Here is a 12,334-nt window from a genome sequence, read left to right as displayed (position 1 = left end):
GTAATAAAATTAATATATTTATTAATTTAAATTTGCATATAAAGTAACAAAAATGTTTAAATTTTTAGGAATGTACTATCTAGTGGATGTTGATTATCCAAATATGAAAGGGTATTTATCACCATACAAAAGTGAAAGATATCATATTCCAGATTTTAGAGTCAGTGGTCAAGCAGAAGGTATACTGGAACAATTCAATCATGCACATTCTTCACTAAGAAATGTCATTGAAAGAACAATTGGTGTTTGGAAGAAAAAGTGGCATATTTTATGTGATATGAGTCCATATCCACTAATAAAACAATAAAAAATTATAGTTGCAACAACATCGCTTCATAACTTTATTCGAATATGTGGCACTGTAGATGAAGATTTTAACAAATATGATCATATTTTTGAATATATGTCTGACAAAATAAAAGAAAGAAATATTAATGAATATTTAGGTTCATATAACCCAAGAAGAGTACAAGATGTAGGCTATAAGGACAAAACTCAAAATCAAATAACCATTGAATCTATTGAAAATAGAAATCATTTGAGTGTGTGATAATTTAGGTTCCTAGTCAAGAATTATCTATTAACGCCATTTAATATTTTTTATAATATGAACTTTCTTTAAATCATTTATTTTTTTATTAAATATATTGAGAAAGTATTTTATATAATAATTTATAAATTGTTATTCACATATTTCTTTTTAAAAGATGTTCATTTATTTATATCTTAGGTTGTCCTAAATTGTTAAAATTAATTTATCAAACAACTTTTACCTTAAAATCAATTTTGGAGTTTAGAAAAATAATCATTACCAAACAACATTAACTTTATTTTAGAAGCTCTTATTCTTAACTTTAGTTTTAAGACTTAAAAAAGTTACGTCAAACTAGTTCTAAGTATGACATTTTAATTTTTAATACAAATTTTAATGTTTATCTTTTAATTATTAGTGTATTTATGATAATTTAAAAGTATCAATAATGAACTAGAATAGTTTAATAAAAATATTTTATTTATTTATTATATTTTTTTAATCCAGTAACTATAGAATTATTTTGGGACAAGGCACACGGAGTATTATATTTATGTATTATTATAGATAAATAAATTGTAAGGTTGGTTTGGTATAAATGGTTACCTGTGGTTGAGATATAGAAGATTGTTCAGTATGATGATTTCCCCTACATTTGCGCATTCCCTTGAGATACCCGTGAGTTTCTCCCAAGCTTCAAAAATGGCTCTTCACCATTCTCCTCCTCTTCTTTCCCTTTTGTTCTTCTTTCTTCAACTCTCAACTCCTCGTCTCTCTCGCCTCAAACCCACACCTCCTCATTCCTCTTGCTCAATCAGCCGCGGAATCCGACTAACCCCGGAATCCGCCATGGAAGATGCATAGAATAATATCCACGCCGGCGTCTAAATTCCGCCAATTCCGGCGACTCCGCTCCGGACATACTACTATAACCGCGGCGAGCGACGAGGAACAAGCTTCACATATCTTATTATGGCGGTACCAGATCTTGGATCCAGACAGCGACTTTGTTGCCTATTGGAACAGGGTTTTCCTCGTCACCAGTCTTCTCGCGCTTTTCATCGATCCTCTTTACTTCTTCCTCCCCACCGTTGGTGGTCCTGCTTGCTTGACGGCGGATCCCCAACTCAGCATCTTCCTCACTGTTCTACGTTCATTTGCTGATCTCTTCTATGTTCTCCACATGGTTATGAAGTTTCGTACTGCGTTTGTTGCTCCTAATTCCAGAATTGTTGGCCGTGGTGACCTTGTTATGGATCCCAGACAAATTGCAATGCGGTATTTGAAGTCTGATTTTGTTATTGACCTTGCTGCCACCATTCCATTACCTCAGGTAACCACCCTTGCACCTTTTCTTTATATATATATATATATATATATATATATATATATATATATATATATATATATATATATATATATGGTTTATGGTAGCAAAAGTATATTAAGTTTGGTTGATAAGTAATTGAATAAATGTTGTTTTTAATGATTATGATATGATTAGGCGCTCTTAAGTATATTATGCTTATTTTAATATAATCCCATTGAAGCTATGTTGGAAAATGCAAAATTGGCATCGTGGAATTGGTTAAATTTGAAGCAAATTGTTTTTTGTTATTCCATTTCACCATGGTTTCCAAGCCCACTTGAATGATTGGGTCTTTGTTAAATTAGAACAAATGTTTTTAGTGAATATGGTTATGATATAATTAATTACTGTTAATTATATTATGTTTATTTTAATATTGATCGAGTATAATTCATTATATTATGTTTATTTTAATATTGATCGAGCATCTTTCTTTACGTTTGGGGCAATGACAGAGCGATTGAGATTCTAACCAATGATTGTTTATTGTTGATTGAAAAGTATAGAAATATATTTTTTTATTTTTGTATATTATGAAAAACAATACATATGAGGATATGAGGTATTTATAGACTATGAATTACAATAGAAAATAGGGGTAATTATTCTCCCTATAAATGCTAATCCTAAATGAGGTAAGAATATAAAATACAGTTAATTACTATTTGATTACTATTTAAATCCAACCATAATGAGCTGTACGACATAATCTGTTTTGATTTTGTGCTAATATTCAACACTCCCCTTCAAGTTGGCATGAATATATCGTTCATAGCATGCTTGCACACCATGTTATCAAACAATCTTTTTGGAAGACTCTTTGTGAGAACATCTGCTACTTGACTTTTGGCTACTTGACTTTTGGTGAGTATGTAGGACATACAAATCTCACCGTTGTCAATTTTTTCTTTGATGAAATGATTGTCCACTTCAACATGCTTCGTCCTATCATGTAGGACAGGATTATGGGCAATAGAAATAGCAGCCTTATTACCGAATTGTTGTGATCTGAACAGGGTGGTTTTCATGGTACGTCCGGACTGTTTTAGGTTCGGATGAGGAATGTTTGGATGAAAGTGAGGACTCGGTATCAGACATTGTGTGGGATGGAAAAGAAAAGGACAAATACATATAGAAATATGTTTTTCTATTTTTGTATATTATGAAACACAACACATATGAGGTATTTATAGACTATGAATTACAATAGGAAATAAGGATAATTATTCTCCCTAAGAATATAATAATACAGTTAATTACTATTTAATTACAATTTAATTATAATTTAAATCCAACCATAATGAGTTGTACGACATGATCTATTTTGATTTTGTGCTAATATTCAACAAAAAAAAGTATTTCTGAATCTCATCTTAGGCCTTTGAGAATTTCTAGAAGGACTCTCTTTTGAATAAAGCCTTGTTAAAAAAAAAATATTGATTGATTGTTGAGTTTGATGAAATTGCAGATTGTTATTTGGTTAGTGATTCCAGCTAGTAGGGGAAGAAAAACTGATCATGCCAACAACACTCTTGCACTTTTTGTTCTTATTCAGTACGTTCCTAGGCTCTTTCTCATCTTTCCTTTGAACCAGCGTATACAAAAAACAACGGGTGTTATAGCCAAGACTCCCTGGGTTGGTGCTGCATACAATCTTATTCTCTACATGCTAGCTAGCCATGTAATGTCACTATTACCTTGCACGAATTTTATTTTATTGTCTTCATGGCTCTAAATTATGGTAGGCAATTGTAATCGTGGCTGCAATATAACAGTTTTAGAGGTCTCTGCAACAGCATTGCAACTTCAATTGTGGTTGCATTGCATTTTGCCGCAATACAAAGGTTCACTATGTAACTGTAATTGCAACCACGATTTAAGACCATGATTGTTTAGTCTTATCATTTTGGTAATTAATTCATTTTTGGAACATGAAACTAGAACAGGTTACAGGAGCAACTTGGTACCTATCATCAATAGGAAGGCAATTCAATTGCTGGAAAACACAATGTCAATTGGAAAACCGATCGCATTCCCTTTCTTGCTTGCCAAGTTTTCTGGACTGTAATAGTTTGAATCTCCCGGAGAGACAGTACTGGCTAAATATCACTCGTGTTATTACCAAGTGTGATGCAAAGAGCAAGATCAACATCAAATACAAGTTTGGGATGTTTGCAGATGCTTTCCTCAATGATGTTGTCACTACTAGTTTTAAGGAAAGATACTTCTATTGTCTTTGGTGGGGTTTAAGAAATTTAAGGTATCGTTTTATTTTAATTTGTTCTATTCTGTTCTACTCTGTTTCAGAAGAGCTACACTTTATTGTTGCAAAAAATGTTGATTTCTTTTTGATGATTTACATATTTATATTGGTGGTTATTTATTTTTGCAGTTCTTATGGACAAAATTTGGACACCACCACATACCTTTTAGAGACACTATTTTGCATCATCTTATGCATTGCTGGATTAGTACTCTTCTCACTTTTGATTGGAAACATGCAGGTAAGAATATTGGATCAGAAATTTGCATATCTAAGTAATCATACAATACTCTGATTTTGTCTATTATTATGAATTAATTTCTACCACATCTCCCTTGTGGAAGACATACTTGCAATCGATGACAGCTAGATTAGATGAATGGAGAATTCGGAAAAGGGATACAGAGGAATGGATGAGGCATCGACAGCTACCTCAAAATTTGCAGGAACGCGTTCGTCGCTTTGTTCAGTATAAATGGTTAGCTACAAGAGGAGTAGATGAAGAGGCCATACTACTTTCCTTACCTTTGGATCTCCGCAGAGAAATCCAACATCACTTATGTCTATCTCTAGTGCGACGTGTATGTTTCTCTCTATCCTTTTTTTGTCTAAATCTTCTCGTTTATCAGGAAATAACCCTACTTAATTTTGTTATCGGCTGTACTATCATATTATATAGGTGCCATTCTTCTCACAAATGGATGATCAACTACTTGATGCAATCTGCGAACGCCTTGTATCATCATTAAGCACGCAGGGAACATATATATTTCAAGAGGATGATCCAGTAGATGAAATGTTGTTTATCATTAGAGGGACATTAGAGAGTTCAACAACCAATGGAGGAAGGTACGGGTTCTTCAATTCAATCACACTAAGACCAGGAGACTTTTGTGGAGAAGAATTGTTAACATGGGCTTTATTACCAAACTCAACTCTCAATTTACCTGCTTCTACTCGTACCGTAAAAGCTATTACCGAAGTAGAAGCTTTTGCCCTACAAGCAGAGGATCTAAAATTCGTGGCAAGTCAGTTCAAACGTCTTCATAGCAAGAAACTTCAGCATGCTTTTAGGTATTATTCGCAACAATGGAGAACATGGAGTTCATGTTTCATACAAGCAGCATGGAGAAAGCATCAGAAAAGAAAGGCAACAAGAGAGTTGTCGATTAAGGAAGGGATTTACTACATGGTGGATCCTGAGATTGAGGAATCGTCAGGGCATGGCAAAAATTTTAATAATCTTGGGGCTACTGTTTTGGCTTCAAGATTTGCTGCAAATACCAAGAAAGGGAATAGTAAGATTCAAGGTAGTGATCCTGTGCCGCAGTTGTTTAAACCTCATGAACCTGATTTCTCTCGAGACCACGATAATGTTTAGTGAGCACAAAAAGAAGGTGAAATTAAAATGAGTTTAACACTAATTCAATAGGAATTGTTTTATGAGATGGATGTAAATGGTTGTACTGTATTAATAGATTAGTATTCTTAATTCTTTCGCCTTAAACGAATTTACTTTAATTAAATTTCACGCATTTGGACTATTTCTTTCATTACAAATCTTTCTTAAAATGCATACATAAGATATATAATATCTAACAAGAATCACACATGGTAACTCAATTTTACGTTAATCTGAAAATTCCTTGGAAATAATTAGTGTAAAAGAATCGAATCCCCTGACTTTCAAGTGGGAAAGTCATGGTGACTCTAATCTAATATGAATCATCTGATCAATTGTATCCACCATCACTTGCCACGTGCTTGCTCTTTGATTAAAGTTTTTTTTATCAAGATATTTACAGGTTCTTTTTGAGATTTTTTTAATGTACTTTATATATTACATGAAAATACTAAAACGCCTTCAAATTTCGGAGATACATTTTTGGACGCATTCAATTCTAACTTAATGTTAAAATATTTTGGAGATACATCTTCAAACTTATTTCGAAGATGCATCTCTGAAAGGTATTGGAACTTATATCGCGCAAGAATCCTTCTCCTTCCTCATTTCTAAAAAAAATCAAAACTTTATCAAATTTAAAATTAAACAATCAAGCTTAAAGGATCTTCAATCAACATCAAGGACACATCATCTAACATGGAACCAAAGTCTAAATTTTTAAGTTTTTAATGTTTTGATAAATTTTGAGTTTTTGTGTAAATGAGTAGAAATGATGATTTAGGTCAAAATGAGTAGGAAATGCAAGAATCTTAATTTATACATCCTGTAAAACATGTTTGTTTGTTGAAAACTACGACCAAATCATTTTTTTTAGGTTTGCATGTCTGCATTGTTCTCATCGAAGGACTTGAAGAGTTGCAGAAAATTCCAAAGATGCATCTCCGAAAATTTTCAACGTTTAGTTTCTCAGTAATCGGAGATGCATCTCTGAAAATTCTCAGTTATTTTTTATTATTTTCTTGCTTGTATTGTTGCTTGTACTAATTGTATTGTTTAATCACATACATTATGGCATATAGACAAGATAGACTGAGGCACTGGAGAATTGCACAACATGCATCAGTGCGGCGGGAGAAGAGTCATGTTTCATAGGCTCCTGTTCACTTTGGCCATGCAGAGACATCTACTTCTAGAGCTCATGATTCTCCTTATGTTTCTACATCTTCTTATTCCCGTAGGAGACGAGTTTCACCTACTGACGCATCACTCCATCCATCCTCCTGCAGACGTCAAGTTTCACCTATTCATGTGCCAAAGGTACCCGAGTCACCGGTGGTACCGAAGACACCAGTGCCACCTCCGATGGATGATGCTTTGAGCTAGTGTCACCTTTGGTTGTTGAGCCAGTGCCACCTCCGGATGGTGAGGCTGCTGAAAATGATGAGCCAGAGCCACCTCAGACATCTGGAATAGACCCTGTAAAGTTGTCGCTACTGCCTCTATACTAATACCATACTGTCATACATATCTAGGACGGAGAGGTAACATTAGTTGGATTCATTCTTTTTTATTTACATTTATTAATATATTTCAAGTTTTGGACATTGATTTATTTTTATGCAAGACTGTGATCTGCTGGAGATTATTAACCACAGACGGAAGATTACTAGCTTGCCTCAGTCGAATGAGGAGTGGTGTTAGGAAGCTTTGTCCCTATCTTGGATGAAAAACTTGTGCATGATCGGTTATATTACGGTCAACCACTGGATGCTTAATGCATTCGTGGAGAGATGACACACCGAGACCTCATCATTTCATCTCCCGTTTGGTGAGATGTCTATCACACTCGACGATGTGTCGTGTTTGCTGCATCTTACAATTAGGGGGAAACTTCTAGATCATTGGAAAATTATCAAAGACGAGGCACTCGAGTTGATGGTAGACTATCTGAGAGTTGACTCGGAGGTTGCGATGACGGAGATAGAGAGTTCTGGAAAAAGGTAAAGACATATGAGCTCCTTATAGCAGAGCAGGCTAGAGGTGATGACGAGCAGGTGGGGTCCATAAAGCGTATGCTATGAGAGCATATCTATTATATTTGGTTGGTACTGCGATTTTTGTGAACAAGAGTGTCACTTATACAGATGTCGTCTACCTATGGCACTTCGAGGATTTCGAGCGGATCCATGAGTACAATTGGGAGGAGCTTGTTTGGTCTACTTGTACTCAAAGTTATCAAAGGGTTGTAGGTGGAAGACGAAGCAGGTCACAAGAAGCATCACACTATTGACTATAATATTTATTGATCTTTTAATGTTTCTGTGTTATTTTCATTTCATCTTTGCAACACCATTACTGATGGTTCATGTGTTCCAACACTTTTCATGCTTGGATCCTCTATCACTTCTCGCGCATCTCCGACTGGGCAGGTGTATCGACTTATACTGAGGATATGTCGCATGCTTCACCATTTTCCCCCTAAAAGGGAACTAGGACACAAATTCGTTTAAAGTGTATCTTGACTGCTTAGTTTCCGAGGACACACACTTAAACAACTATTTCGATAACCATGAGACGCGACCATTTGATAGCATAGTGTTATACTCAAGATGGTTAGCTTGCGGATCATGTCTCACTGCTCCTTAGCTTCTTGGGCGCGTGATGTGGTAGTTCAGCTACACTTAGACCATTCCCAGACATTATGTTGTCTCTTCTCCTCCTGCTTTGACACGTAGATAGATGGATGTCATGTTTGGTGATTATGAGAGTCATATGGTAACGGAGGAGACACGAAGTATCATAGATGAGAGCGACTTGAGCTACGTCAACACGTACATAAGGTGGTTCTTTAAGATGTCACATCCGTATATGGTGAAGAATGCTCCAGAAGATCCACCGAGTCCAGTTGATCAAGAGATACTAGAGGAAGAATAGGCACATTTAAGTCATGCTCATTATGTCTTACCTAGATGTCGTTGTATAGTGGAGATTGTGCAAGTAGCCATTGATAGAGGTATCTTCCCTGATGGATCTGATGTGAGGCAGGTCCTAGATGCCATCAAAATGGAGGCACGATAGGCATTGTTGTACCAGAAACAACGCTGGAGGATGGGGGCATTGAAGGCCGAGGAGGCAGAGGAGATGTAGTTTGACATACACAGTAGTGCAATATTATATAGTAGTTGTACTTTGTATTCATTATGGATTGTATTTTATTTTCACTTCATGCTACTTAATCGTGTATTTCGAATTTATTTATATATGTCATTTTTGGACCATTTGAATTTATATATGTCATTTTTTGCATATCGATTGCATGTTTTAAATCTCGTCATATAACATGGTACAAAACGTTTATAAATTTTCATCTGAATAAACATAAATAAAACATAACATGCATTGTTCTTATAGGTTAGAAGATGTATCTCCGTAAAATAAATGGAGATGCATCCCTAGAACAATAAACGTATAAAATGTCTTTCAGAGTTGATGCATATGTCTTAAAATATTACGGAGATGCATCTTCTGATCAGTTAATATTTTGATTTAAGACAATGTGCGTCCGAAGATAGATCTCCGAAATATGAGGAAAATTTTGGGCTTTCCATTGGGTGTTTTTCCATCCTATATGGTGAGATAAGAAATTCCCTAAACTTTTTCCCCTCGACCATGTTCTAGCCGTCAAGCTTGGCCTGATCCTTGTTGCTTCGTGGACCGGCCACTTTCAATGACACTCCCCTTGTTGATTTAACATTTATAATAGTAAAAAATTGTGTGGGATGAAGAAAGTCACTATTTTTTTAAGAAAAAAGTTTGAGTCTTTGGTTTATTAACACAGTCAAAATACCTACAAATAATTTTGGTGGAATGAAGAAATCCGCATTGTTAAAGGCTTATGTAGAGAAAAATGGAGAAATCATAATAGAAAAGAAATCACATGGGACTGGCGCAATGGCAACGATGGAAGGTGGAAGTAGATGTGACGGTGATGGAAGGTTGTTTCTCGCCAATAATCTCTACCCTTCCTATCAGAGGGTTACTTGCAGGACCGACTACAAAGTCCTAGACTTCGTATTGAATGTATGGTGGTTTAGTAGGCAAAGTCTTTGGAATATTTAGAAGGGATGAATATAACTCCTTGTGAGTTGGAAATGCAGTAAAGTAAATGCAATAAAAGACGAAAGTCTGGTGAATGTAAAGGCAACAAAATAAAGACAATTTGATAAGTTAAATGACTGATGAATATAAATGGAGCAAAGGTACATTTTTTTGTAGGGAGATGACTCTTTTCTCGTAAACACTTTGGTACTTCAAGTGTACTCCTACTGCAAACGCTAAAAATACCACATTTTGAAATGACCCCTAACACTTACTTAAATACTAGTAAAAAGTAACTGTCGGAAGGTTGTAAATCTGTCTCGAGATGACACGTGTCGCCCCACTTCTCCCACGTCTGTATGTACTAGCCATGTATCCGACACCCACGACCGCTCCTCATCCTGGTAATAACCTTCGGCTTCGACTGGCCCTTTATGCGTCAACCCTGGACTGCCAAATTCCCATATCTACCTAACCCTCTGACGGGCTTTCTGATCGACCATGCTTTGCCTTCTTTTGTCAAAATTTGTCAGCTAACAAATTTCCCCCAGAAAAGGTTGGTTTCGACTTGAGCGCGCCGACCGAGGAACTTGCCTTTTGATTTTCCAAATTTCGGCTAGCCGTCTTGTCACTAATTATGGTTTAAGGTGTGATGATGGTTTTCCTGCAACGCTGTTTTCCAGACCCATTTTTATCATTATTAGCTACCCCCCATGTCATGGGATTGCAACCCACATCACTAACTCTCTCACCACTCCTTCGCTGGACATTCGTCAGTCAATTAGGACTTGATTATTCATCTTTCTAGCTTATAAATAGCTATTTCTTCATCTTCCAAACTTTTCTACTTCCATAACCACGCCCTTTCCTTGCACAGTTCTTCATCAAACTTCTACAGTGAATCTTTCATCTGAAAAAACTCCAAACTCACCATATTTTCTTCATTCCCTCGTGGCTTCTTCTACCCACATTAAAGAACTTACTTCCTACGCCACTGGGCATATCCCCATCGCCTTTAAGCTTACTGCGAAGGAGAGCATGAACCGTATTCCTCAACCTGTTTCTTCTGATGAAGCAGTGATGAAAAACTGGCAATGCCAGATGTTGATTCCTTTTATGGTCGATAGGAAATTTGTTGCATTTCATGGGCCTCTCGCGGATCCGAAATCTTCACTAAAAGTTATTGCAGCTTTTTTCCCTGGCTATGCACCTACTGCGCCGCCGGCCTTCGATAAGTCTGTCGTTCTCGATGTTAGATTTATGGAGGCTAAAGCCAGAGTCTTTAGATCCATGCATACTCCTCGTAATAAAGACTATCTCGCGTGGCTTAACAAAGTTTAGAGAAAACGCCAAGATCGGTGGAGGAGTGCAGGAATCTTCGACGCCATCCAAATATCGAGGTATGCCCATCGCGTTAATCCTTGCATGTTACTGGCTTTTATGTACTTCTGGGAGGGTTCGACCAACACCTTCCAACTTCCATGTGGGATGCTGACGCCCACACTCTTTGATGTAGTGGCCATCACTTGTCTTTCGCCGTTGGGAGAAGTGTTCGACTCCACGTTTCCGACGGAGAATACTTTTTCGTCCAGTCGAGCCAGTCTCCAGAATTACATCGAGGATCACCATAACAAAGCCTCTGTTGAGGTGTCTAACAAAGAACACATAGCCTTCCTCACGCTCTGGCTTTCGTACTATGTATTTTATCCGGGCTCCTTGCAGATAGCGAAGAGCTACATTAACTTGGCGATCCAAACTCATGAGGGCCGACAGGTGTCTTTGGGAAAACTGCTATTAGCCTCTGTGTATCAGGCTTTGGGGCTTGAAACCCTAAAACTAAAACTCGTCCCCAACACTCCTAAGGCACTGAATTTGTCGGGTCCCTTGTGGCTTCTACAACACTGGTTAAATGCCACCTTCCAGTGTCAGTTGCGTTATCCCGTGTCGAAACGCCTCATGAGGTTAAATGAAGATCGATCCATCAAAAGGGCTAGGTTGGCTTTTATAAGATGCCAGGAAACTCCCAACAAACGCCTCTTTATGAAGTTAATAAACATGTTTATCGAATCCAATAAGTTTTCTCCTGGCATGGCTTCGTTCGCTGATCGAACCTTTGGCCCAAAGTGGTTTAAGGATCCTTTTCCAGGTGGCTCTCCTCAGACTGCAGCACAATCGAATGCAATATGGAGAGCTTTTTTGACTCCTACATTGTTTTCTTACAAAATTGAAACAGGGTCGAAGGGGTACGATTTTATGAGCTATCAACCCAATTTGGTAGCTCGCTAGTCTGGTTTAAGTCAAATGGTTCCGAAACCTCTAGTATCTCATGTGACAGATATTGTATGGTCTGGTCGATCGTTAAATGCTAATGACCATAAAGCTTGCCTTCGTTTATGCAAATCTACCCAACGATATAAACTTTCTGTGTTCAAATTTCAACAATCTTTTTTTACAACAGTTGATTTTGACGACTGGTAGGCCACCTACCAGAGTCATGCCTTTTCTAGTGACCAATTCCTTCAGAATATGATTGATGATGTATCCACCATCGCTCGTGACATACCGCCTCCGCCACTGCCTGACAATGCTCCCGACCATATAATCCAAACTAACAATGTCGATGAGCTCCCAGAAAGGTATATGTTACTACTTTTATTTCCTCTCTTC

General features: G+C 36.9%; 1 protein-coding gene across 1 annotated transcript; it reads left to right on the top strand.

Annotated features, from left to right (window-relative positions):
* Nucleotides 1-1,130: 1,130 nt before the first annotated feature.
* On the top strand, nt 1,131-5,708 carry LOC127132183 (cyclic nucleotide-gated ion channel 18). The gene is made up of 6 exons (XM_051061075.1): nt 1,131-1,865; nt 3,370-3,582; nt 3,848-4,161; nt 4,294-4,405; nt 4,509-4,745; nt 4,844-5,708. The coding sequence occupies exons 1-6, from the start codon at nt 1,389-1,391 to the stop codon at nt 5,543-5,545; spliced, it is 2,055 nt and encodes a 684-aa protein (XP_050917032.1). The 5' UTR covers nt 1,131-1,388; the 3' UTR covers nt 5,546-5,708.
* Nucleotides 5,709-12,334: the final 6,626 nt, after the last annotated feature.

The sequence above is a fragment of the Lathyrus oleraceus genome, chromosome 3, assembly GCF_024323335.1.
Source record: "Lathyrus oleraceus cultivar Zhongwan6 chromosome 3, CAAS_Psat_ZW6_1.0, whole genome shotgun sequence".
NCBI classification, from domain to species: Eukaryota; Viridiplantae; Streptophyta; class Magnoliopsida; order Fabales; family Fabaceae; genus Lathyrus; species Lathyrus oleraceus.
Note: the sequence above shows the minus strand (reverse complement) of the source record. Positions and strands in the feature narration are given on the sequence as shown.